Source organism: Taurulus bubalis (genome assembly GCF_910589615.1).
Source record: "Taurulus bubalis genome assembly, chromosome: 2".
NCBI lineage: Eukaryota > Metazoa > Chordata > Actinopteri > Perciformes > Cottidae > Taurulus > Taurulus bubalis.
In genome coordinates this window covers 7,582,916-7,610,303 of record NC_136590.1, presented here as the reverse complement: position 1 = coordinate 7,610,303, position 27,388 = coordinate 7,582,916, and the positions used below count along the sequence as shown (strand labels likewise).

The following is a 27,388-nucleotide window of genomic DNA, read 5'->3' as shown; positions in this document are numbered from 1 at the left end:
TGGGGTTGTTCGCACAAGAATGACTGTGTTACTCCCTTAATCCTCTGAGAGCAAACATGTGTGTGTTAACATGATAACATATTTTCACACCCTGATTAGCAAAACGTTAAACATTTGTATTTGTTTGCTCAGTTGCTTCTCATATGTGTTATTCTGTGTGTGTGCAGTGGTGGAAACTTGTCGAGGTCTTCAGTGGAGCATGAAGAGGCTGTTGTGTCGTCCAGTGGCCACCGGGTGGCATCACAACTGCAAAGGACAATGTTGCTGTGGAATTATTTACACCAGGTAACTGCAGCTTTGCTATACATAATTAATTTGATTTCATCAGATAAATCCGTATCTGCCATCTGCATCATGGTTTATTGCTGGAGTGTGAAGTCATTGAGGCCTTCTGATCATTTAAAAAATCATCATCCTCCCTCAACCATCTTCCATCTGGTTTAAAGACAGTTATAACAGCCACCACGATTTATAACACTCACAATACATCAGATAAAAAAATGATATACGCAAAATGTTTGCAAATAGAAAGGTCAAAAGATGTTATGTTGCCTCAAATCAACAATACGGTTTTCTTTGATTCATAATTAATTTGCTCACATTTATTTGTGCTTGTTTGGACTAGAACATCGAGTCCAAACTAGATGTTTGGACTCGATGTTCTAGTCTAAACATGTATTTATTATGTGTGCCTTCCTGCCTGTCCTCTCCCTCTTTGGTAAACAGGGTTGCAACTCAGAGGTTGCAACAACAATTAACCGACTTCTCGACCTCAAGGGTTACAGCTGGGATTAAAACACAAAGGGAGAAGTCAAAGTATGGCTTTAAGAGAAGTGACAGAAGACAGTCATGTGCACACCTTGCATCAGTCCACTTCCCCTAAATACATAATATATATTATAATTGAATTCACACCCTCCCTCTGACACAGTGACATCCGAGTGGAGGGAGAAGTGAAATCCCTTCTAATACCGGATGATTATTACAATCCTGTTTGACATTATTGAGGAGAGAATGAACAGAGATGACAAAAACGCCCGGTCTGGGCTCTGCCTGCACATTTCTCAAATATTTTCCTAGTTGAGTCAATTACCACATCTCTTGAAGAGTATTTGACTGCCCTTCTTCCAGCACAGCCTCTCCACTCTAAAGTACGTTCCCCACACACAGACGACCTCAGTGGGAAATTAACAGCTGCCAAATGAAGGCCAAGTTTGACTTCTTTACATACCAACATTTCAAATGTTTGGAGGTTAAATTTGGAATTCAGTGTGAAGACTTACAGAAGATATTCTACTGGTTCTCCGGATTTAAAGTCAATAAATAAGAACTATTAATTATATAATCGTATAAATACCCATACTGAAAACATGGAATCATATATAATAATATTTTTAAACAAAGATTATTGTGAAATGTTATTTCATACTGATTCTTTCCACAATAAAATAGTTCATTGAAGGTCATGTTTAGCCGTGCCAGCTGCATCAGTCCAGTTTGGTCCAGACTGAAATCCATCAAATTTGGTTCAGACATTTATGATCCCCTCAAGATGTAATAACGTTGGTGATCTTTAACCTTTCCTCTAGTGCCATCAACATCAATACTTTGGTTTCTAACCTGCAGAACCGATAATATTACCTCTTGGCTTCAGCTGTATTGTGTTTACTGTTAATTACCAAGCTAAACAAAGTTAAACAAAGATTGTGAACATAATTAAACACAACAGCGGTATTTTTTTGTTCCATCTAGTCCCGACCTACTGAGCTGTGATTGGCTAGTACTGGCTGTTAGGGCACCAGCTCTATATTTCACCTGCGTAACGACTGGCTAGCTAGCTAGCTAGCCAGTTAGCTTACTAAGTCCACCATGCTACATTGGTTCAATACATTTGACAAAGTTGTCACTCATTTGGCGATAGCAATGTGCTTTCCTACACTGTGACAAGTGTGTGGGTGAAGCATTAAGTTGTGACATTTTCCTCATTTATAATCTAGATTGCTAACTATCTTGCTAATTCCACTTTTCATGCCTGAAATTGGGCGCACAGAGGAGATGTTTGGCTTAGAAGGCAAACTTCTACCGTGTGCGACTCACAAAATAACACACATACCTGATCAACATGTTAGCATTGTCACTGTGTACACTGATAGCATTTGACACAAAGCACCAGCCTGATTATAAAACCAGGTTAGACTGGCCCTGTGAGGCTGCACAGTGTTGTTAAATGCTAACATCAGCTCAAAGCTCAAAGCATAAGTTTGATTTATAATGTCTTACTGGAACGTAATTATTTCATTTTCTTTCTTTTTTAACACTTTGGGCCTCCAGCCGGCATCACTCATCCGAAACCGTATCAGCAAACACCCAATAAGACTCACAAAGGCAGCAATGGTTCTTTCAAACGTGTGGTTTTTATTTGATAATACTGAATATTTTGTCCTTCGCCCGGACTTACATAAAGCATCAAACACATGCACAGTGCTCTATTCACACAAGGTACCCATTTCTCATTTCTCTACACCTGTCCAAAAAGGATTACTCTCTCACTCTCGCGTTACTCCAGCGCAAGAGGACTTTCTCACCTCAACACTACAGCTAAAGACATCGTAGACAAAGACAGCGAAAACACATACAAATCATGACAGGTATAATTATAACGCTGAAAAAATAAAAAATAAGTAATGGAAAATGGAAAGTTTACTTTTAAATTATGCCTCTAATACTCCATCATATATATATTGTTTTGTTAATGTAGCTTGAGGTGTATAAAACAGCACTGTAAACTTGGATTGAGTAACTTGCTTTCTATGATAGCGGAAAAGCTTTCATTAATAACTGGAAGGAGCAGTCAAAGCTAACATTAAGCATGGAAAGACCTTATTACTCATGAAATGAACCGTCTGCGAGAATATACTGGCAAATCATGAAACTGCTGTTGGCACTTACAATCAACAGATAATACAAAGACACTGAAATAACATCCAACAAAGCTCTTTTTTGTTTCTCTTTCACACTTAACATCTGTAAAAAGATCCCTTATATCCGAACCTCTAACGCGCCACTTTTTAGTTCTTCTTCCATTGCGAGTACTATTTTATCTGTTATGACAAAGATAGCAAGAATAAGTCTGTGAATATGGATCACCAAAAGCACTCAAAATAGGAGAAATCTGCACCTGAGGGGGATCTGTCGGTCTCGGCGAACTATAATATAGTCACATCAGAGTGTTCAGGCTCTTGTCTTTACTGGAACTCATCCTCAAAAAGTGCAAATCTAGTTCTAATGCAGTAAATAATAATCATCAAGTAACAACAAAAGTATATGCATAGGTACTGTACAGCTACATAGTGGGGACAACAAGGGAGAGGGATGAAGACAAGATGAGGAAGTTGAATTTGGGATATTTCTGATTGGACTGTGGAGGGCGGCGAGGAGGTTTTACATCATGAGCAGGTTTGAATTTAGAGCGCTGGTCTTTACACAGCATAGACTGGTCCAGTGAGGCCTGCGACGGTCACAGGCTTCAGTTAAAAATCACCACGAGAAAAGATTTTCACCTAATGAAACCAGAGAAGATCAGCCATGCGAGATGACTCATGTTCTTTTTAAAGAAAACAAGTTAAGCGTGTCGTGGGCGTCCGACGTCACCGGTGGCCAAACAGCTCCCAGCAGAGAAGACGAGAGGGGCGGTAACTAATAGTGTTCGGGGAGAGAGAGGAGAGAGAGAGAGCGAGACAATCATTTAAAAAAAGGCAACTTGGATTTTGGCTTTGGAATAAAATGGAGAATGAGGTAATGAAAGTAGAAACACGATGGGTAACGAATGATCGTCAGTAGATCGGGGATTGATTGGTGGAGAGCAGAGCTGTTAAAGCGCTTCGCGGGGCAGGAAGTGCTCTGTCTCCCCGAGAATTGATGTCCTCCTGACGCCAGCCTCAGGAGGAAGTGACATCATCACTTGACCAGTCTATGTCTCATGATGCCGTTTCACTTTTTTTTTTTACAGAGACGCCGTGTCTGAGAACAACCTCTGAGCCGCTTGAAGTAAAGTCGAGCAAGCTAACGGACAACAAATACAAAGAGAGGCTGACAGTTGTTTTCAGACCAGCAGGTAAACTCAGTCATTAGCTTTACCTTTTTTATTTATTTATCAAAAAAAAAAATCACTTTGCCTGATGTTGTTATCTATAATTTCAATGGAGTCGTTTACATTTATTTCCCAGCCAAGCTGTGCAGTGGGCAGTCAGGTCAGCCACGTGACTAAGGGTCGTCGGCATCCAGGAACTCCTTCTTGGGCGATGCGATGCCGCGGTACCAGGAGCAGGAGCCGTCCGCCCTCTTGACGCAGGCGTAGTGGTTGGCCTGGCGTCCGTGCACCTGCTTCTCGATCATCAGGTCCGTCCACAGACACTCTTCCGGAGCCGAGATCTCACAGGGCAAAGAGGGACAGCGCACAATCTGCAGAGACACACAGGACAATCTATCTATAGTGTGTGGACAACCTGCTGTGTATTGGGCGACTATTCAAAAATGTTCAATACGATAACCAATACAAGAATTTAGGTACAAATACTGAAACAATTAACCTTATTTACTACTTACTTAACGCTGTAATGAATTTACAAACACTTTTTTTTCTCTGCAAAAACCCATAATTGTTGTAACATTTAGTAATTATCTCTCTATGCAGTACTTTATATTGGTAGTGGTAGAGTCCATCATTCCATCGCTGCATTCAGGTTGACCAACTAAGCAATTCACAGGAAACGACGCAGCATGCAGTCCAGTGTAATTTGACCTCATTCATGTCAGCCTCACTGTTTACCGTTTGCTATCTATAGGTTTGATCTCTGTAACACAGGTTAATGTAACCGTAAACAAATAAAAGGTTAAACAAGAATACAATCAGGGTAATCCAAATTAATAACTTATTTAATTAGGTTACCCTGATTGCATTATTGTGTAACCTTTTCATTCACTTTTTTTGTGAAGCAGCCAGAGGAAAATTCTTAATATGTGTCACAACGCTGACAGCGATCATTCACTTTTGGCACGTTTTATGTTTATGGCTGCACTGTAAAAAGATACAACAGTCGCTCTACTGTTGTATTACTGAGTGTTGTCTGTAGTATTAAACAGCCAGTGACCACAGGAAATCTTAAGGATTATAAACTCAAGAGAAAGATGTCCGGAAGACATACATTTTCTCCAACAAAACACTTTTTTTCATTTCACAGAAGATAACTTTGTCTCATAAAAACATTTAAAGAAATAGGCTTATTCTCTTCTCTTGCTGAAAGCGATCTCTGGGAGATAAACATACGCAGACAGTCCTCCAGTGTCTTACCTTGCATTCGCAGCCCATCTCGTAGCGCTGCGTAAGGCCCTTCTTCTGGGTGTTGCTCAAGGAGTCCCAGGGCATGATGTAATCACACAGGGTCACATGCATGCTCCCGTCGGCCTCGGACTTGCCTGTAAGAGAACGAGAGAGACAGCGATAAAAGCTTTGCAACGACGTGAAAATCAACATAATGGGATCATACGCATCAACATTAATGCTTCCCCTAAATACACTTATTGGTGAAGCAACATATTCACAGGTAAAACAGATATAATCTGTTATGTCTGCAGGAATCAACACAGATTTTTGTCTGTTTCACGCACGAGTGGCACCAGTCAAAACAAAAAGATATTTCAACTTGGGTTTGCAGACTTCGCCGCTATCTGTCTGCAGAGCAACTCTCAACATGTCGGAGTCTTTACAGCTCGTCCTTCGCGGACGAGACTGACTCACGTTTCACTGGGACGCCTCCAGCTGTTAACCCTTCCAACCGGAGGAGGGATGAATTGATTTAAAAGATGCCCCGGTCTGCAGAAAGTTAACTGTCCCACTTTCCCACTGCTCAAGTCCTGCAGTCTGAGAGAGGAAACGCTGGCTTCAGCAGTTCCTCCTCTTACAACTCTGTAATTAGGGCCGAGTGTTTGCGGGTGCATCTCTGTCTGCCAGGGGGAAACCAGAGCAGGCATGACATCATGATCCTGTGCGTCTCATTCGGCTGCTTTCAGTCACAATACCAGCCAGATTATAGCATTCTCAACACGAAAGGAAGGCAAATATGATTATTCACCCTCTCCTGGAGAGCTGAATATGAAGATTGATACCACTCTCATATCTGGTTGTTAAATATAAGGCTTCAGCTGGCAGCTATTCATCTTAGCTGAGCATAAAGGTGGAGGGAGGGGGGGCAGCCTGAGGCCATCAAATGAAGCAAAATCAACCTACTTGTGCACTCAAAGCTCTTAAGTGAACACGTTTTTTTGTTTTAAATTAATCAGATATAAAGTGTTAAAAGTGTTAATTAGTGCAATGGTTCTCAACCTTTTTTCAGTGATGTGCCCCTGTGAAATATTTTTTCAGCTGAGTACCCCCTGACCAGTGCAAAACATTTTTAGTTGAAAAAAAAAGAAAGATGTAATACACAGCGCTGTGCCAGTGTCTGATTTAATATGGAATATATAAAATTCAGTTTTTTAACTTACAATATAATATTTATTAAATAACAATTTTTAAAGCATTTTTTAATGGATGCTCATTTTAAATATATATATATTTTTAAATCTCACGTACCCCCATTTGAGAACCACTGAATTAGTGAACTTTAGTGGTGCTGGTGCACATATTTGTGTTACCTTCAGAAAGTGCCAGGCTAGCTGTTTCCCCCTGTTTCCAGTCTTAATGCTCAGCTACCACCTCGTGGCTGTAGCATCACAGCTAAACAGACATGAAAATGGCATCAATCTTCTCGTCTAAGTCTCTGCATGAAACACTGACATATTATTATCATTATATGACTAACTTGTGAGCAAACAGTTGCCTATTTACACATCAGGCCACGGAGGATCTTGTGTCCACCTGATAAACCAGTCTAATATTTACTCTCCTGGGAGCACACAAGGGGAAATATCTGTTTTCTTCAGCTGCAAACTGCTCCTCCAGTGCAAGGTCACGGACAGCCACGAAGTCGCAACACATCCCGCCAACGGGAAGACGCTCCCTCCAGGCTGGTGTCTTGTCGAGGAAAATATTTTATTTTCATTTCCCCGTCATCGTCATCTTGAGCATCGAGATATAAAGTACGCAGCTCAAGCTGTAGCGTGACAGACAAGGTCACTCCCTGTCTCCACAGGGTTTAGTCAGCAGCATATCATTACCCATAATAACATAAACAGTTACTCCTCCTACACACAAAATGGCCTGTTATTCTTCATCCGATCTCCTGTTTGTCTGCCCGACTGTTTACACCTGGAGGTCGATATCTGATTATGTGTCTGTTTCCTGTTGCTTTCCCGTCTGTCCTTTTATTCTTTCACTATCTATTTGTAGGTTGAATCTTAGTTAGCCATTAAAGGTAACTAGAGACCAAAGTAATATATTAAAATGAGTTCATTTTGACTGTTAAATACAATATACAAAGAAATAAAACAGATAGGAGCAAATTAATAAATGGTACTTAAATAAGTACTACTATTAAAATGTAATGCTAATCTGTAATAAAGTGATTAACTAAAAGTTCTTAAACACGTGTAAGTTTAAAAAGGACAGTAGATGGAAAATACACTTTCCAACTACTGTTGTCTTTTTGTCTCTGTTGTCTTTAATGTCTGTTTTATGTTGATCTTGTTTATTGTGTATTGTGCATGTATATAAGTACGAAGAGCTACGTGAAACCGGAGTCAAATTCCATGTATGTGTAAACACACATGGCCAATAAAGATGATTCTGATTCTTTGTCTTCTTGCTGGGAATTAGAAGAGAAGATTGATGGCACTCATTGTACGCCGATTATGGAGCTACAACCAGGAGACGGTTAGCTTCGCTTAGCGTAACAACTGGAAACGGGGAGGAACAGCGGACTCCGCTTCCACCTACCAGCACCTCTAAAGCTCATTAATTAACATGTTATTTCTTTCTTTTTTTTTATCTGTTAGTTCCACAACGTGTCGTTTTAACATTTCCGTTTGTGTCTGGATTAAAGAAATCCCTCCAGAAACAAAGCAGACATTAAAGAAAAGTAATACACACCTGAGATCAAGTACTCCTTCTTGCCGTTGACATCCAGAGTAACGCCACAGACAGCGGACACAGGAGCAGTGAAGATAGCCTCAATGTCCTGGTTAGGCCCCTTGAACATCTGGGTCAAAAGCAAGCGGGTCAAAGGTCACAATGAAGCCCGAGGATCAAAATGCTAGGAGGCATCTGGTGGGGACTCAAACTCAAATCGGTGTATTCTTACCTTGATCTGTTTGATCTCGTACCGGATCCTCTTGATGGGGTTCCCGTAGACGTCATTCCCAGAATTCACCTCTCTCTCTCCTACCACCTTCGCTCGTATCACTGTTGGGGGAAACAGCGGGACACGGCGTCAGATTACACGCCGTTACATGATCCCACCATAAAAAGAAAGAAAGTGCAAAGAGAAATTAGCCAATAAAAAGGATGCAGAAAGTCTGCTGCTGTGAGCGACCCGACATGTGAACAAGGCGTCCTGATGTTGAGGAACAAGTCTGCTCGGAACATGTGAGCTCATTGCAGATACATTGGTATCGATGTACATAATAATAAAAATGTCCTGCATATTACATTTCTTGGGAACTTCATCAACAATCTGTGTGTAATGGGTAATCCTAAAAAATATATATATCAACCGATATGTTATTAGTTTGTCAACAATACAGGCTGTGCATCTTCATCTTCCTTTGTATAAAACATACGATGGTCGGTTTTGAGTTATCTTTGAATTCAATGGATTCCTCTTCGTTATCGTCTACGCACTAAAAGAGACGTAGAAATACCTTTTGTCAAAAACATTAAAAAGGATCACTCGTAGAAACTGTTGTTCACACAGCAGTACTTCTGTTTCTCTGCATTTTTAGTTTTAGTTTTTCTACACTAAACCTATTTTATAGCAAACCTATTTTATAATAATAATATTTATGATTGTAATGTCCTGGTGCTTGTTTATATTTTACCTATTGTATATCTTGTGGGTGATTTGTTATGATTTGTTACAGCTTTTATCTTCCTCCCAAACACCATTTATGGATAATTATCAATAGGCACTCCTTTTTTTCAGTGATTGGGAGAATTCATTTTTTAATCAGTTTACTGCTGACCAAGCTACCTACAATATTATCTATCTGGAGCTAATGCTAACTCAAGATTCTAAATACCTATTGAATTAATGTTTGGATAATTGTTGTGTATTTGTATTAGATTAATTACTGTGCCGTACTTCATGTTTATTTGTCACTGCTGACACATTGTTTCTTCCTCATATTTGACAGCTTTTGTGAAACTGATTTCACACACCTCTTGTTTACGTAATTTCGATTTGTAATCATGATGTGTTGGCCAATACTGTTTCACTGATTTCAGAGTTTCACAACTCCAGTAAAACCCTCAAAGGCCATCTGCTGTCTGACACCTTTCACGGAACGGTTTATCGACTCATTTTTGTTTGGAATCATTCACTTCGGCAAAAAATATGGCTAACAAGTATTTTCATGATTAATCTAATGTGTGTTTTCTAGACGAATCAATTGAGTGATCTATAAAATATTGAGAATCACAATTTCAAATGTCTTATTTTGTCCGATAATTAAATAAATATTCAGTTTACAATTATGTAAAACAGGGAAAAGCAGCAAATTATCCCATTGGAGAAACTGACAGCAGATAATGTTATTTGTGCTTTCGAAAATGGCTTAAACGAGTAAATCAACAAACAATGTCTGCTCTAAAGATCAGGACATCGTGACATGATTCCACTGAAAATCATTCACCACATCTCAGGCGAACAAAGGGGCAGTCCTCCTGAAGTCTCATGTGCACAACATACCACATCAAGGCCGACAGCAGCCTGTCAATGAAAACCCAACTAAGGGTTCCCATTAGGTCCAAAACTGCATGAGGGCCAGACCCATAAACTGACCAGGCCTCCAGCTCGAAGCTTCCTGCTTCAAAACATGACCGGGAAACCAGCAAAGGAGCAGAATTGATGAATAAGAGTACGACTTGAAAACTGATATGAGAGAGAGAGAGAAAGAGAGAGACATGTTTCTCACCGTCCGTGTGTGTGTGTGTGTGTGTGTGTGTGTGTTAATGGCTGAACTGACTACATCAAGCTGCAGCTATACTTAGGGCATTTATTCAGAATGGAAAATATGAGCAATAGAGACAGAAAACATAAAATAAGCAGGAACAGTGCGCACGCACGCACGCGCGCACACACACACACACACACACACACACACACACACACACACACACACACACACACACACACACACACACACACACACACACACACACACACACACACACACACTTTATGACTTGGAGCAGACACAAATATGGGGGTTCAAAGCTCCCAGAGTTTATAACGTCTCTCACTCTGCAGGCTTTTCTGCACATGTAACTTTGACAACTCTTGGTTTGGTATATCAAATGTCCAAAAAGTGAACAATCCACACGTTTCTATGAAGTGGAAGGTGAAAACTTTTTTTTTTTTTGTCCACAAACAGCTGAGAAATATTCATCTCACAAAGACATGAAACAGAGAAAAACAGTAAATCCTCAGATTTGAGAAGTTAGAACTAGTAAATGTTTGGTATTTGTGTCTCAAAACTACATCAAAGCGTGGGAGCTTCCTGTGAGGACTGGGGTCCAGTGGCCATATCAGGCTTTCCCTCAACAACAAATCATCCACATCCTGAGGAGAGAGTGTAATAATGCTCAGTGTGAGTGGAGGTGGTCTTCATGGAAGATAAGGGGGGCATCACCTCCTCGACAAAACCCTGCAGGAAGGCCTGAATGTTTATTACATCTGAATGCAGTATTGAAGATAAATCATCTATTGAGGTCTGTGGCTGCTGACCGTTCACTCCGCCTTTGACCAAACTATAAACACTTATATGATCCAAATGAATCTGCTTGCTTTTTAAACAGGCAGCTGTTTGTACCATCAACCTTATAAGGTGATAATAAGTCACGGTTCTGTGTTAAGCTTGTCTCGCTTAATAAGTGGCCAAAAACTAAATCAATTAATGCACGTTCATGCAACAAAGGTTCTGAATAAGTTACACATACTCAGTGTGGATGAATGACCCAGATGTTTGATTCATCGCTAATCAAAGAGACGGAGGAGACCAAAATTTGACAAGATATTTGTTAATTCTGCGATTAACAAATCCACAATGAAGCCAGTATTGGCACCGATAAATGGCTTTATTAAGTCCTTTTAAGAAGCAGGGCTTCAGGGAAACGAATCTCTGCTCCTCACAAGCGAACTTCTTCTTATTTTAGTTCCACTCTGATGTTTATGCAAATATGCAGCAGCAGCCACACACACACACACACACACACACACACACACACACACACACACACACACACACACACACACACACGCACACAGCAGTATACCTGGCTGGCACTCTCTCCTGCATTCCGCTCAGTTTTTCCGCTCTCATTTCCCGACCTCATTCTGAGCCACAAACTAATGAGCGAAGAATCAGCAGCAGGACACAATACTGGAGGGAAACTACCCTGTTGTTCACTATGGATTGCTGTTATGGGAGCTTTTCCGTCTGCCTTGGCGTTGGAGACGCATTTACCCTCCTCCCCCTCCATCCCCTGCAATAAAGCCAGAGCGGATCATCCTGTGCAGTCTAATCAGCGTGTTGCGGAGGCGGCAGACTACCCAAACAGCACGACCACCGGGCGGCCGAGCTTCCCCGCAGATTGATCCCGAAGCCATCCGATCACCAGAAAGTCAATCGGCAGCCGGGAGCCCCCCCTCCATAAACCACCAGCTGACCCACATTTCTACCACGACGACGTTGAATGACACATATGCGCATCAGCTGCACTACGCAATGTTTTGTATGAAGACACACCACATCCTAAGTGCTCCCCCTCCTTCAATCCCACCGCATGACTGTCCATTTCTTTTTTCATACTCCAGTGGTTGCCAAATCCTCCCTGATGTGGTTCGTCCAGCTCCAGACGTATGTGGGCCTTCTGTGTAACCCAACATTTGACCAGAGACGAAACGCCCTCAAACGCACTTCAGCCGCCCTCGTGACCTCTGACCACATTGGTGTTTTGTTTGTTTGCTTTTTAATTATGGATTACTTTAAATGACAAAAAAAAAATTGTGACGAATGCCCATCACAGTGTTCCGGACCCTAACTTGTTTTGTGCGAACAGTCCAAAATAAAACCTATTAAAAATCCGCCAATTGTTTTAATATTTAATCCAATGTTCACTCTCTTCTAGCTCTGTTTTTGGTCTCTCCCAACTCCTGAGGGAAAGATCTCTCTCTTTTGTCGCTAAATGTTTCACTACTTTCACCAGCTTGCCTCACAATGAGTCCGTCTGGTGTAATGTGGGTATTTTGGAGCTTTTTCAACAACAGCAGCCTGCTGCTGCTTGAAACAATGAAGATTTAGAGCGGTGACACTGAACCAAAATGTGGCAAAGAAAAACAAAACAATGAGCTGAAATGTCAGTCAGGACAACTTTAATTTCTAGTGAAGTTTAGAGTATTTCTCTCTTTTGTCTCGTATGATTAACTTTACTGCAAAGCATATCTCTGAGACAACACTTTACAAAGCATATATGAGCGATCCTTGTAAAAAAATATGTTTCAAAACAATCTATATACAAATATTGGCGGATACAATGTTATTCAATTCATTCTACTTCAAAATATATTTCAACACAGCAACATATGCTGAATGTTAAGTACATTTCACCAAGAAACTCTATTTCTATAAATAGACACGTGCACAGTCAGTGTGCACGTGTTGTTGCATGTCCACTCCTGCAGACAGCAGGGTGCCTCTGGTCTTCCACAACGCCGCCCAGCCTCCGGACAGTCTGACTGAGCCGGGCTGCCGGGGAAGTTCCCCTTTGTGGGCAACAGATTTATATGAAAAGAGGATGTTTGTCTCTGCACATGCATGCGTGTGTGTGCGTGTGTGTGTGTGTGTGTGTGTGTGTGTGTGTGTGTGTGTGTGTGTGTGTGTGTGTGTGCATGACACGGCTAGATTTTAATGGCTTGTGGTCTTAACCTAGAGCATCATTTAGCATGAAAAACAGAAGGTGACACACACACACACTGATACTCACACACACAGCTGGTCCCTGCATGTGCAGTATGTGGGGGAGTGTCCCAATTTCACCAAAACAAACATCAAATTGTCCGACCACACAACTTTTGACAAAGTCACTTTGTTGTGGCCTACACGCACAGTGTGGGCAACCAGACAACCAACTGTGTTCTGATTCTCTGCTCTTTGCCCATTTCACCCGGCGGGTGCTCCTCCAGCTACAGCCCTGCCTGTGCAGCGTCAGATCTCCCAGCAGATTGGGGCTTTTCAGGTCCGACAAAAACCACAGTCTCATCCTCAGGTCCACCCCGAAAGCCATAGCCGCAGAGTGACATCGACTATTGTGCCTTTACAGTGCATCCTCCGTGCTCTGACAAAAGCAGTATTGACTCATGCACCCTTTAGACAACAACATGGGCGCACACACACACACACACAAATACACCTCTCCTGTAGACATACCGTCTCTGAGTCCTTCCAGCTCAGCGAGACATTGAGTCACGCCTGAAAATAGAGATGATATTTTGCAATAGGAAATTTCTCAGATACACATCTCGTCCACACACACAGCTGTGCGTGTGGAAGTGAAGACGGAGCCGAGAGAGAAGGAAGAAAAGATGAAGCCAAAGTCGTGTGGTCTTGGAGTTTCTCATTCTCAAGGATACCGTGCATATTTTAACTTGGACCGTGATTTTTATTGCTTTTTCCTCCTAAAACTCACCCTGAACTGACAGCCAGATGTCATCTGTAGCCAGTGTGTGTGTTTGTGTATGTGTGTGTGTGAGCGTCCACCATCCATGGCAGCCGGCCTACAGTTGTGTGCTTGTGTGTGTGTGTGTGTATATACTGTATGTATTACACCGGAGCAAAGTTGGGAAAACCCCAGCAGCATTCCTGTAATTCCTCCCAGCACCACCCCTCGCAGGAAGAAACCGGGCCGGAATGGAAATAAAAATAAAAAAAGAAGAGGAAAGCTCATGGTGTGACATATTCTGTGGTTAAGATTCAACCAACCCCCCCCCAAAAAAAAGTCTCTTCACATTCTCCATCCCTTGTCCTCCTCTCTGCTCTTTCCCTCCTTGTCTCTTTCCCTCTCTGGTGCCACGTTGCCCTGCAGAAGCCAGGCGCCGCTGCTTCGTCCCGGAGCAGCTGAGGGGTGAAGTCGCACTTCGCCTCCAGACCCGAGACATTATGTACAGCGATGGTCACAGACTCCGTCCTGTGTTTTACACTGACGGCCCCTCACACCCCGAGACACCGTCGTCCTCTTTACTGTGGGTTTTAGAGCAGTGCACTGAGATACAACCACAAAATCAGAGGGCGTTGTGACCATTCAGGTAATTGTTATAATAACAGGTGCACTTCTAACTTCTTGTTGTGATGTTAAAATGCATTTTAAGGGGACTTTAGTAAAATGAGCCTGTGTGTAACAGTGTGTGAGTGTGTGTGTGTGTGTGTGTGTGCCTTCATAACATGTCTCCATTACACCTAAACAACATATATAATGTGTTTTATTCACGTGCTTCCCAGATGTCTACTAAGGTATTTTAGAGGTGAATTGTTGTTAACGTGACAAAATATGGCAATGGGATGTGTGTGTGTGTGTGTGTGTGTGTGTGTGTGTGTGTGTGTGTGTACGCGCGCGCGCGTGCGTGCGTGTATTTGGATGCAATGCAAACTGTCGGGCCATGGCCTCGAGGACTCTCCACCTTCAGGCTTTCCAGCGGTTTCCAGCAGCTTCTTTGAGCCCATTCAGCGCGCGCCAGAGGCGGCCTGAGCAGCTGCAGCTCCCGGTATCTGCGTAGGGAGCCTGGTGCAACATGGGCTAGGTAAACAACAACAACAACAACAGTCTCCGGTGAGCTGTGACGTTACTCACCCACATCGGCGTTGCAGAACGCCTGTTGCGGATGTACCGGAGCGCAGCTGCAAGCTTCCGCGAGCTCCTCCGCCCGCCACAGGACCAGCAGCGCGAGCGTGCAAAGGATGCCGTTAACGGAAAACGGCATTTTCAGAAAACACTGATGCGACGTTTTTCTTCTTCTTCTGTTCAGCCTCTTCGCAGCTGCTGTGTGTGCTGCGCAGATGCGTTGCAGTGTAGATCCAGTTGCAAGCTTTTCTTTCTTTTTTTTCTTCTTCTTCTTCTTTTCTTTTTCTAGTTTGAACCGACAGAAACCGGGAGGTCCGCTCGCTCAGCCCCGGTGTAACGGTGAGGTTTCACTGCGTGCTCGGCTGCTCCTCTGTGGGGTCTTCACTGGTGTCTGCAGCTGTCTGTCTTCAGGGAGTGTTTTCGTTTCCAAGATCAAGGCGGTTTTATAAAGCAGCCCGTGCGGCTCCTCCCTCCTCCGGCGGTAACGGGCCGGCAGGGGGCGCTGCCTCCTCCGGCCGGAGCAACCGGAGCTGCTGCTGCTTCAAACGTCTCCATCAGCTGTATGTCTCCAAATATACTAGTTTAATATATTCGTTTTTAATTTATGAATGTTTGTGGTATTAATTAATTGCACCTAATTTTACTTCATCCTCATATTTTAGCATTTTTAAATTAATATCCATGATTTTGATGTTTGTAATGTTATTATGTTGTTATTAAAAGACATTTTAATAAAAAATTACCACATAAATCTGTCACTGAGGATGTTGAGTTTCTTTGTTTTGTCTGCTCAGTACTAAGTAGTAGTACTTGGCCAATGTATCCTTCTACTACACAATATTTCAGGGTTTAATATTGTACTTGGAATCTTTTGACAGCTGAATTTACTCTACATGTTATTTTTCATATAAATATACAACATATTGTTAAACACAAGAGCAGTGGCTGAGTTAACAGTCCCACCAAAAAGATTTGCATTTGGTTTAGCAATAAAATGTCCAATATTTCACAGTAAAAGCACAATTTATAGGAAAGTCTAAATAAATGAATCCACATTTTTGAAGCAGATCTTTTTTGTCTGTTTTTTTCTTCTTCCCTCCACCATTAATCACCTCTCAACCTCTAACTGCATATAAATAAATAGCCAAGTAGTTGCAAACTACATCCCAGCTACAAGCGTAAAATGCTGTTTATGCATTGATGCATCTTATACATCTGTCTCAGAGGCCAATTTGTCTGCAGAACCAGAACTTTAAAGAACATGTAGCTGAGGATACTTAAATACTTTTACTTGAGATTGTAAATGCAGTCATTTTACTTTAAATGCAGTACTTTTCCATTGCAATAGTGGTACTTTTACTTTAGTAAAGGAGTATTTATTCCTCCATTGTCTCAGTTCACTAAAGACCTAAATACTTGTTCATCCAAATGATATGCATATTGCCTGAACTCTTTTTTTTTTAAAGTACATTTCATCACATACAGACCCGTAAAAGAAACAACTCTACAGGGTTCTACATGTCAAATATTTGTGGTTTTATTCCATCTTATATGGCACAAGTCTGAGTTTACACACAGCTACACGACCTTTCAGATAAATCATGCAAACAAGCCGTACATCTACTCTTATTCTGGCAGAAGAGGGCAGTATCCTCCACTTTTAATCACACAGAACTTCAACGCCACACTGAATGACCGAGTTTTGACCCAGGCATAGAAGTATTTTTCTGGTTTCAAAGAAAAGCTGGTTTAAAAGAAAAATAAATCCAGCAGTGTTGTTGTTGCTTTGACAAAGGCACAGATTGTAAAGGAAGCTTGGCAGACGGAAAGGAGCACGACGGTAAAATGAAAACAGCCATGAAGTACAAACTAACAAGAGCTCTAATCTGACAAAGTAATGTGCCGTTCCTGAGAGGAGATCATTTGGTTTCTCAACGGGAGTACACAGTGCCCCTTGTATCTGCTAACAGACCTAGTTTGAACCAAAGAAACTGAGTTTAAAAAAAATGACATGATTGATCTAATCATAATTAGAAAATGAAGACTTATTACACAATCACATGTGTATTCGATCAGATAGTCAGCCCTCACAGCCTCAGAGGCCTTTGTTGAAGTAGACACGTTGCACAGCGTCTCCATATTGAGACACAATGGAGTCTCTCAGCTCGGGCTCCAGCTTGGACACGGCCATTGAGCTGATGAAGACAGACAAAGGGATATTTTAGGAAGAAGGGAGGGAGCAGAGGGAAAAAAATAAACCGTTTTATTAATAATTAGGAAATAAAGTTATTATATATATTTGCAGCATCATATTTGACAGTCTCTTTTTTCAATTATCAGCATATTTGCTTGCGTTTTCAGTTTTTACATATTTAGAAAACTGTAGCATTGTGGGTAATGTAGGCACCAGGTCTCGACAAGGAAGGATGTGTGGAATAAAAAACGACAACATCTCGGTATCTGTAGCATCAATTTTGATAATTTATCTGTCCATCACGAGTCCGGCAACGTTACAGGAATGCGATGCTAAAATGTGTGGATCACTATATTTATAGTCTCTAAGCTGCATTTGTCAGCAGGTGAAAGTGCAGAAACAAGTTTGTTACCATCTCTGAGGGAACAGGGAGCAGGCAGCAGGCACCATGAAGACCAAACTTTAAGCAGAAAGAGAGAAAAAAAAGGTTTTTTAGCAACAATCAAATAAAAAAAATACTCCTGAGCTCATTAAAACCTGCTGTGAGTCTCTCTACTTACAACGCTCCCACCAGCATCACTTGAATCGGTCCGTGGAGAAACGTGATTCTCTGTGAAAAGACAGAAACAGTTTGATGACGGACGCACATTTCTTTGGCTGGAGGACTGTGATGAAGGTAATGAAGGTCTAACCTGCATGAACTTGTATTTTTCCATTCTCTGCATGATGATGGGGAGGATGACTGATAGAAGAAGAATAAGAAGGTTAAGAGAGGAAGAGGATAACTTCAAGAACTCAATAGTTATCTTATTTATCTTTGCATACTCATTCCTGGTGCAGCCATGGTGATCCGAGAGACGACCACCTGAGTAATGCCTTTTACTGCAGCTCTCTACAGTGGGAGAGCAAACAAGACTTAAAGACATTAAATAAACTAAATCCTGAAAATGTCTTAAAGTGAATCCAGAGTACCGACCGTAGAGTTGCCCAGTTTGTTCCCATTTTCATCCGTGACAGAAATGCCATTCAGAATTTCCCTGAAAGAAAAGAAAGTGAAAACAGGTTTACTCATCAACCGCCATGTTAGTTGTAAACAATCTGTAAAAGTGCACACACACACACACACACACACACACACACACACACACACACACACACACACACACACACACACACACACACACACACACACACACACACACTAAATTGAAAGATGTACATTAATAAAACACTCACACGGTCAATTACTGGAAGAGTGCTGCAGAAAATATAAATCGGCAACATTTAAACGAATGATTCTCGTCGTCACCATCAGACCAACGGATCAATGAATAGAAACATCTGCTCTAAAGTCTGGGTCAATAAACAACCTTTATTATATAAGTTAGCTAAACTAAACTCCATTAATCGAGTCACACTTCTTGTATTCTAAGCTACAATCATCCTCTGGGAACCATGAATGCACACGTTTCATGGCCATCTATCCAAGGCTCAAGGTTAGTTTATTGTCCAACAGAATGAGAGTTGTAGTCCCTTTATGCTACACAACAAACAAAACAATGTTTTATGACTATTGGGACGACTTGAGACGTCTCAGCCTGAGGAAAGAAGCTGCTCTGAAGTCTGGTGGTACGACAGCTGATACTTCTGCATCTCTTGTCACATGGCAGCAGAGTTGAGGTGGGCTGTCATTTAATATTCTTTGGGCTCTGCGCACCTCACCAACGTCACTGATGCTCGGTAGATGTGTATGAATGGTGTACCGCTGTAGAGCCCTCCTGTCCTAGGACGTACACAACCCAAGTAATGTTTCCAGTCCCACTGCCTAATAGTCTACATGTTGAATAGTCTCACCGTCTAATAGTCTCACCGTCTAATAGTCTCATCGTCTAATAGTCTCACCGTCTAATAGTCTCACTGTCTAATAGTCTCACTGTCTAATAGTCTTACTATCTAATAGTCTCACTGTCTAATAGTCTACATATCTAATAGTCTCACTGTCTAATAGTCTACATATCTAATAGTCTCACCGTCTAATAGTCTCACTGTCTAATAGTCTCACCGTCTAATAGTCTCATCGTCTAATAGTCTCACCGTCTAATAGTCTCACTGTCTAATAGTCTCACTGTCTAATAGTCTTACTATCTAATAGTCTCACTGTCTAATAGTCTACATATCTAATAGTCTCACTGTCTAATAGTCTACATATTGAATAGTCTCACCGTCTAATAGTCTCACTATCTAATAGTCTCACCGTCTAATAGTCTCACTATCTAATAGTCTCACTGTCTAATAGTCTCACTGTCTAATAGTCTACATATTGAATAGTCTCACTGTCTAATAGTCTCACTGTCTAAAAGTCTCACTGTCTAATAGTCTCACTATCTAATAATCTACATATTGAATAGTCTCACTGTCTAATAGTCTCACTATCTAATAATCTACATATTGAATAGTCTCACTGTCTAAAAGTCTCACTGTCTAATAGTCTCACTATCTAATAATCTACATATTGAATAGTCTCACCGTCTAATAGTCTCACTATTTAATAGTCTCACCGTCTAATAGTCTCACCGTCTAATAGTCTCACCGTCTAATAGTCTCACCGTCTAATAGTCTACATATTGAGTAGTCTCACTGTCTAATAGTCTCACTGTCTAATAGTCTCACTATCTAATAATCTACATATTGAATAGTCTCACTGTCTAATAGTCTCACTGTCTAATAGTCTCACTATCTAATAGTCTACATATTGAATAGTCTCACTGTCTAATAGTCTCACTGTCCAAAAGTCTCACTGTCTAATAGTCTCACTATCTAATAGTCTACATATTGAATAGTCTCACTGTCTAATAGTCTCACTGTCTAAAAGTCTCACTGTCTAATAGTCTCACTATCTAATAATCTACATATTGAATAGTCTCACTGTCTAATAGTCTCACTATCTAATAGTCTACATATTGAATAGTCTCACTATCTAATAGTCTCACTATCTAATAGTCTCACTGTCTAATAGTCTACATATTGAATAGTCTCACTGTCTAATAGTCTCACTATCTAATAGTCTCACTGTCTAATAGTCTCACTGTCTAATAGTCTCACTGTCTAATAGTCTACATATTGAATAATCTCACTGTCTAATAGTCTCACTATCTAATAGTCTCACTATCTAATAGGCTACATATTGAATAGTCTCACTGTCTAATAGTCTCACTGTCTAATAGTCTCACTGTCTAATAGTCTACATATTGAATAGTCTCACTGTCTAATAGTCTCACTATCTAATAATCTACATATTGAATAGTCTCACGTCTAATAGTCTCACTATCTAATAGTCTCACTGTCTAATAGTCTCACTGTCTAATAGTCTACATATTGAATAGTCTCACTGTCTAATAGTCTCACTATCTAATAATCTACATATTGAATAGTCTCACCGTCTAATAGTCTCACTGTCTAATAGTCTCACTGTCTAATAGTCTCACTGTCTAATAGTCTACATATTGAATAGTCTCACTGTCTAATAGTCTACATATTTAATAGTCTCACCGTCTAATAGTCTCACCGTCTAATAGTCTCACTGTCTAATAGTCTCACTGTCTAATAGTCTACATATTGAATAGTCTCACTGTCTAATAGTCTCACTGTCTAATAGTCTCACTATCTAATAGTCTCACTGTCTAATAGTCTCACTGTCTAATAGTCTACATATTGAATAGTCTCACCGTCTAATAGTCTCACTATCTAATAGTCTCACTGTCTAATAGTCTCACTATCTAATAGGCTACATATTGAATAGTCTCACTGTCTAATAGTCTCACTGTCTAATAGTCTCACTATCTAATAGGCTACATATTGAATAGTCTCACTGTCTAATAGTCTCACTATCTAATAGTCTCACTGTCTAATAGTCTCACTATCTAATAGGCTACATATTGAATAGTCTCACTGTCTAATAGTCTCACTATCTAATAGTCTCACTGTCTAATAGTCTACATATTGAATAGTCTCACTGTCTAATAGTCTCACTATCTAATAGTCTCACTGTCTAATAGTCTCACTATCTAATAGGCTACATATTGAATAGTCTCACTGTCTAATAGTCTCACTGTCTAATAGTCTCACTGTCTAATAGTCTCACTGTCTAATAGTCTACATATTGAATAATCTCACTGTCTAATAGTCTCACTATCTAATAGTCTCACTATCTAATAGTCTCACTGTCTAATAGTCTACATATTGAATAATCTCACTATCTAATAGTCTCACTGTCTAATAGTCTCACAGTCTAATAGTCTCACTATCTAATAATCTCACTATCTAATAGTCTCACTATCTAATAGTCTCACAGTCTAATAGTCTCACTGTCTAATAGTTTCACTGTCTAATAGTCTCACTGTCTAATAGTCTCACTGTCTAATAATAGTTGTTGAGATTGAGATCATTTTTTGGGGTTGTTGAATTCAAAGTTGGCCTCCACAAACATGATCACAGCTCTAAAACATGTTTTTTGACAAAGATCTACTCTTCAGCATGAAACAGGATCTTCCAGAGGTCGAACACAGGAAGCGTAACAGAGCACTGCGCTTCGACCTTCTCCGAATAGCCGTTCCAAGAAAGGCTCTTGGATTACAGCACATTAAAACCTGCGCAACACAACATAACACGTCCACACGCATTTTTTTTGGAGCAGTAACACTTGAGGACTTACTGTTGTCTCATCATAGGAATGTTAACACAGTTGGCAGATGCCACCGCAACGAAGGGGACCCAGCGAGCCACGAGAGGAGGAGCTTTCTGCGGGAGAAAGACACAAAAACACACCAGGTTTATTCAGCTTTATGATCGTCAGCTTTATCTTACTTCACATGATAGAACTGAAACATTTAAAATTAGAGGAGTCGAATGACACTTGAATAACGAAGACTCTCTCAAGATAAAACAGATTTCAACCTCATCCGATTCTCATGCGTTTTATCTGTTTTATCTCTGCGGCTGCGCTCTGGGCCCACATTGTATTTATCAAGCAAATTAAGAGTAGAACATCACTCCCAACAAAAAATATCAGCTTTCATAACTTTGGAAATCACTCCCATCTCGACCTAAATTCAGCAGAGCTCTCTGGTCTAGAGGTCATCCTGTTCGGAGCTGCCAGGAGATGGCGTTAAAGCAAACACGCTCTGCAGGAGGAGAGCTGTTTAGGGAACGCTTGATGACAATAATCTTCAAAAGGAGGAATCATTTCTGAGTTTTTGTGCAGATGCAGAAGACGCGTCGTCTCTGCAGAAATCAATGTCCTCACAACCTTAATTATATGTATTGTAATGGGGGAAATGCAGCTGTACCACAGTGATAAGATAATATATTCCTGTATTAGTCCCGCAGTGGGGAAATTGCAGGATTACAGCAGCAGACGGTAAAGTGCACACAAGAGACACATTTAAAATAAAAAACAAGTAATATAAATAAACAGTAAAAAACAGTAATAAAACAGTAAAGAATCCACAATAGCAAAATTATATACAGACAGAATAATAATTCCCATTAAGCCCCTTTATAAGGACAATAAATGCACATGGTGAGAGTTGTCAGTGGGAAGTGGACAGACATCACAGAATTAACTTTAATTGTAAATATTTACAATTCATTTTACTAAAGATAATGTCTCGTTTAAAAAAGTGCACTAGTCCTGTTGCTAAAAAGAGGCAGGAAACACTTCGGACCGGATCAAGTTATTCAGATGAGTTTGATGACATATTACGCCAGAAGGAGAACTCATTTAAACAAAATCAACCTTGTGCAGGAACCGTAAACCGTAGTAATAGCATTTGTGTGTGTCTGTGTGTACCTTCGTGTAGAGGTTGAGTCCCACTGCTGTTGCTAACGCGGTGCTGGTCGCTGTGAAGTAGGCTACTCCGATCTGCCTGAGAGAGACAACAAAAGCCTTTTTCACACATACAATACACGACACTCAGACAAGTCCTAAATCACAAAACATTGCGTTAACTCTCGTTTATGTCAAGCATTTTCCTGGAGATTAATAATTACAGTCCGGCTATTGGCTTGATTGAAAATAACATATTGAGAGAGTGCTGGTCTAATAATTATTGTGGTTGTATGAAGATTTCATCCTTTTCCACAATCATGAGGGGTAAACTATATTTTGTACAGACTGAAAAACGTAACTGTCTCAATAACTGTGTTTTGTGAGAAAACTAATTTCCTTTGTGCCAAAGAGATGATATATACACGCTCTTAATAGACAATATGTGCATTTAATCTTTCCCTGAGCTGCTGTTGTCTTTACATTAACGTGGCAGCAATAATTCAGACTTGACGGACGAGTTGTGGAAATGTAACTCGATCCGACTTTTACGTAAAAGTGATAAAAAACGTATTTATGAATGAGACCAACATGTTAAAATCACCATCAGGTTTAAGTAACGAAGTCTAAAAGAGGCTGGACACACACACACAACACAGCAGGATTATCGTTCCTTCAAAGCGGTCCACATCCACATGGAAGCGGGCAGTCAATTCTTACTTGGGAGTAATGGGGGAGGCAGCGTTACGGTTGGTGTAGTTGACCAGAGCGTTGAAGGACTGATTTACCCACTGCCAGAACACCACGGCGGGAACTGTCCTAGAAAACAGACAAGTTATGAGATGCTTTTCCTCTGCGAGACGAGCAAAAAAACGTGGTAAATATGCAGCTCCTCCCGTTCGGTACCTGTAGAACTGCAGCATGAAGCCGGTGATGGCCATGCCTCCAGGCACCTGGAAGGACATGCGGCCGATGAGGTTCATGCGGTCCCCGGTGTCGGGGTGGAAGGCCGAGTCGTACAGCTTCTTAGCGTAATGGAGCTGCTCCTCTGTGGTGCCGGGAGGGACGAATCCTGACCTGAAGGGGGCCAAAGACGTACATTTTCACACCATCGACGACACGCAGAGGCATTTTTGTTCATGTTGACACTTGCAGGTAGCAGTTAAAGTGCAGACCCCAGGGTGTGAGCCAATTATCAAAAGGTAAAAGAGAGTTCTCATACTATATGCCATATCTGTCCTTCTGTCAGATATATTGCATTTACAGGACAAAGTCAGTTAATATTTCTGTGTTTTTTGCTTTAATAAAAAATAAACAAAACGTGACCCGACAAACTTTGTGGATACAGGTCAAAATATATGCATGAATGAAGACGTTGACTTTAACGTCTACAATGATTACAACACATTATGTTTTAGGTTACTTCTTTGTTCAAACTGCTGCGTCAAGATATAATGATGTGCGTGCATCTGTGGATCGTCATACTATCGGCTATTACAGTCTCTGCGACAGAGCACATGCGTCTTCTTACCTGCTCTGTTCGACTAAAGCTTTGGCCTCATCCAAGCGCGAGTCAGGTAAGGACACCGTCCGCCAGTCTGTGATGTTGAAGAAGTGTTTGAGCCGGCCCATAAACGTTGACTGGTCCCATCGCGGCGCGTCGATGTCGAATGAGCTCGAAGCCATCGTGGTTGCTACAAAGCAGTTGCAGCTTAATGCATTAAAAATTTTTTACATCTATGGCCTCCTCTGTTTACTCTGCAGGAGGTTACACAGCAGTCGAAACCTGCAGGAAAAAGAGGGGAATAATAATATAATTGCCTAAATGTGCTTTTGAAAGTTAAGAAAAGATTAACAGAAAAGAGACCAACTCGGCTATACCTGCAGTTAAACATATGATTGGTAGTGAAGTAATGAATGACATGGATCTCTTTTGTCCTTTTATCAAACTAGACAGACCTGGTTTGAGCTGATGTAACATTAACAAAGTTTTAACTCTGTATGTCAGTGAGCGCCAGACTATATTACGTTTAAACTCACATTCCCAAAGTGCTCTGGGCGTGTGCAGAGCTGAGATGCAGAGCTGCAACAATTAGCGATTGATTGAGACAAAAAAGGTAACTATTTTGTTGAGAAATTAATCGTTTCCGGTATAATTCAGGAAAAATGCTCAACATTTGCTGCTTACGGCCTCTCGAATGAGAAGACGTATACGTCTTATATTGGAGGGTTAGTTGGTGGAAACAAGCATTTTTAAGGACATCACCTTGGGCCATAATATATTACAAATTGCTAGATCAAACAATAATGAAAATTTTAGTTGCAGCCCTAAAGTACTCATGTTGGTTTTGAACCACTCCCCCAACATGTGCCCTTTGGTTCAAACCCAACACAACCCTGAACAAACAAAAGTATTCCCAAGGGTCAAACTTCCACTCAAAATCATCGACCACCTCCTGGTAAATGTTTCCATAGGTTGCCATTTTGGGTTTTTGCAGCTGCAGCATTCTGCTTCCACACAACTAGAGGGAACCTGCTGACTCCAGCTCAAACTAGCCAAACATCCCACTGAGCATCTTCACCGGTACATTAGCAATTATTTACTAGAGGTATTCGGTGAAACCTCACAACAAGAAAACACGCCTCGTGTGGTTTAATCTTTTGCAAATAAAAGGGCAAATGAGGAGAGGAGCGTATCAGTGTACTTCTTTGAAGGTTCAGTCTTGCTGGAAATGGATTGTTTCTGCAGCTGTGCGTTAGAAAGTAGAGTAAACACCTGCAAAATGTAAAAGTAAACGTGGCTCTGTATACCACAACATATAATTAAGAATATATAAAAGACTGGAATCCATAGAATGAGAACAGATACCTACAGCTAAAGAACATATTTTACAACTATTCATTTTAAATTCTATTTATTTTCATGATCAGTTCACCTCTTATTAATCGTTCCTGCCGTTAAATGTTTGTAAATACTAGAAATTTCCCGGAGAACCAAGACTGCAGGTGCAAGGCGGCTTGTTTCGTCCGACTAACAGTCCCAAATGAAAATGTACAAATGACATGGAGAGAAAAGCACCGAATCCTCACATTTCAAAAGCTGGAACCAGACAATATTTGGCATTTCCGATTGATAAAGAATAATCAGATATAAATATTGTTGTATACGAAAATACCTAGAAAAATATGAACTAAATATACAAACCATATCTTCACGGATATGTTAGTTTTTCACAGATCTGCAACTTAAACTGGTCATAGAGCTCACGTATTAATAAACTGATCCTGAAATTATTAGTTCATCAATTGCGAGAAGGAAGATGAATTAATCTACAGCTATAAATACACTATAAATAAATAGTTTTCAATGATTTCTTTAGGCTCCAAACACCAAACACTGACTGAATTCAGCTCCTAAAATGTGAATATTTGCTGCTTTCTTTCATCTACCATCTACTGAGCACAAGTCCTAAATGAATAATAACTAAAGCTGCAATGATATGTCGACTGTCAATCAACATAAAGTGTCTGTAACTATTTTGATACTTGAATCTGACCTTGAATCGTTTCAGGCCATAATTCCAGGCAGAAATGTCTAACATTCTCTGGATTTTTCAGTTTTTGATTGATATATTGAACAGTCAATTGAATATCTTATTGTTCTGAAGCAAGCTGAAGGTACCGCAGTTGAGCTCCAAGAAACTGGCATTTCTTCCCATAAACTATCGATAAACAATGGAACATAATTGTTTGTTGCAGCCCCAATAACAGACTGAATAGTTGTCTTATGGGAATGTATGAATGCATAAGGAGATTAATAAGTAGCTGCAGCCCTACATGCATTTGAAGGTATAGAGGGTTTAGTGAAAGCTACATGAAAACGGTTATGTTCACTAGAGTCTTGCAAAACTGGATTTGCAGGCCGGAGCATAGTACAGCTGGAGACTGACTAATAGTTAAGACATTGAACTCCGCGACCTTAAGCGTGTGCGTGCATCAACTGTGTTATATCACATGTATACAACAGATATAAACTCGATGTGCGGGGTTAAGTCTTTTGTGAAGTCGAGCGACCAATCTGCTGTAAAACGAGTTGAAACGTGAGCTCAGAGTGATGCAACATTACTCGAGTTACCAGCTGACTTATGCAGGAAGCGACAAAATAACAAAACACGAGCCGAAAGCATCAACTTACGAGCTACAACCTGTAGTTAAAACTGAATAACGATAACGGAACATTACCCACGAGAGAGATTCCTCCTCAACCGCCACCCACACACAGCAGCAACCTGTCAGGTATTGGTAACCGAATGTGCTCGTG

The 27,388-nt window shown here is 40.7% G+C and overlaps 2 protein-coding genes across 3 annotated transcripts; both read right to left on the bottom strand.

Moving 5' to 3' along the window:
* Nucleotides 1-2,394: 2,394 nt before the first annotated feature.
* timp2a (TIMP metallopeptidase inhibitor 2a) lies at nucleotides 2,395-15,460 on the bottom strand. 2 transcript variants are annotated; one of them, XR_013770939.1, is made up of 6 exons: nucleotides 15,059-15,460; nucleotides 8,298-8,398; nucleotides 8,087-8,195; nucleotides 5,351-5,475; nucleotides 4,214-4,461; nucleotides 2,395-3,696 (listed from the first exon to the last, which is right to left on the bottom strand). XR_013770939.1 is itself a non-coding variant. In XM_079214301.1 (5 exons), exons 1-5 carry the CDS (start codon nucleotides 15,186-15,188, stop codon nucleotides 4,264-4,266), a joined length of 663 nt encoding a protein of 220 aa, XP_079070427.1. In that variant the 5' UTR covers nucleotides 15,189-15,460; the 3' UTR covers nucleotides 2,395-4,263. The 2 variants fall into 2 exon arrangements, 1 of the variants encoding a protein (XP_079070427.1); XM_079214301.1 differs by having other exon boundaries at nucleotides 2,395-4,461.
* A 1,112-nt stretch (nucleotides 15,461-16,572) lies between these two features.
* On the bottom strand, nucleotides 16,573-27,368 carry sfxn2 (sideroflexin 2). The gene is made up of 12 exons (XM_079213969.1): nucleotides 27,310-27,368; nucleotides 24,599-24,853; nucleotides 23,974-24,144; nucleotides 23,788-23,886; nucleotides 23,092-23,167; nucleotides 21,955-22,040; nucleotides 18,220-18,280; nucleotides 18,069-18,135; nucleotides 17,936-17,985; nucleotides 17,804-17,853; nucleotides 17,656-17,703; nucleotides 16,573-17,244 (listed from the first exon to the last, which is right to left on the bottom strand). The coding sequence occupies exons 2-12, from the start codon at nucleotides 24,751-24,753 to the stop codon at nucleotides 17,145-17,147; spliced, it is 963 nt and encodes a 320-aa protein (XP_079070095.1). The 5' UTR covers nucleotides 24,754-24,853; nucleotides 27,310-27,368; the 3' UTR covers nucleotides 16,573-17,144.
* Between the last annotated feature and the right edge of the window lie 20 nt (nucleotides 27,369-27,388).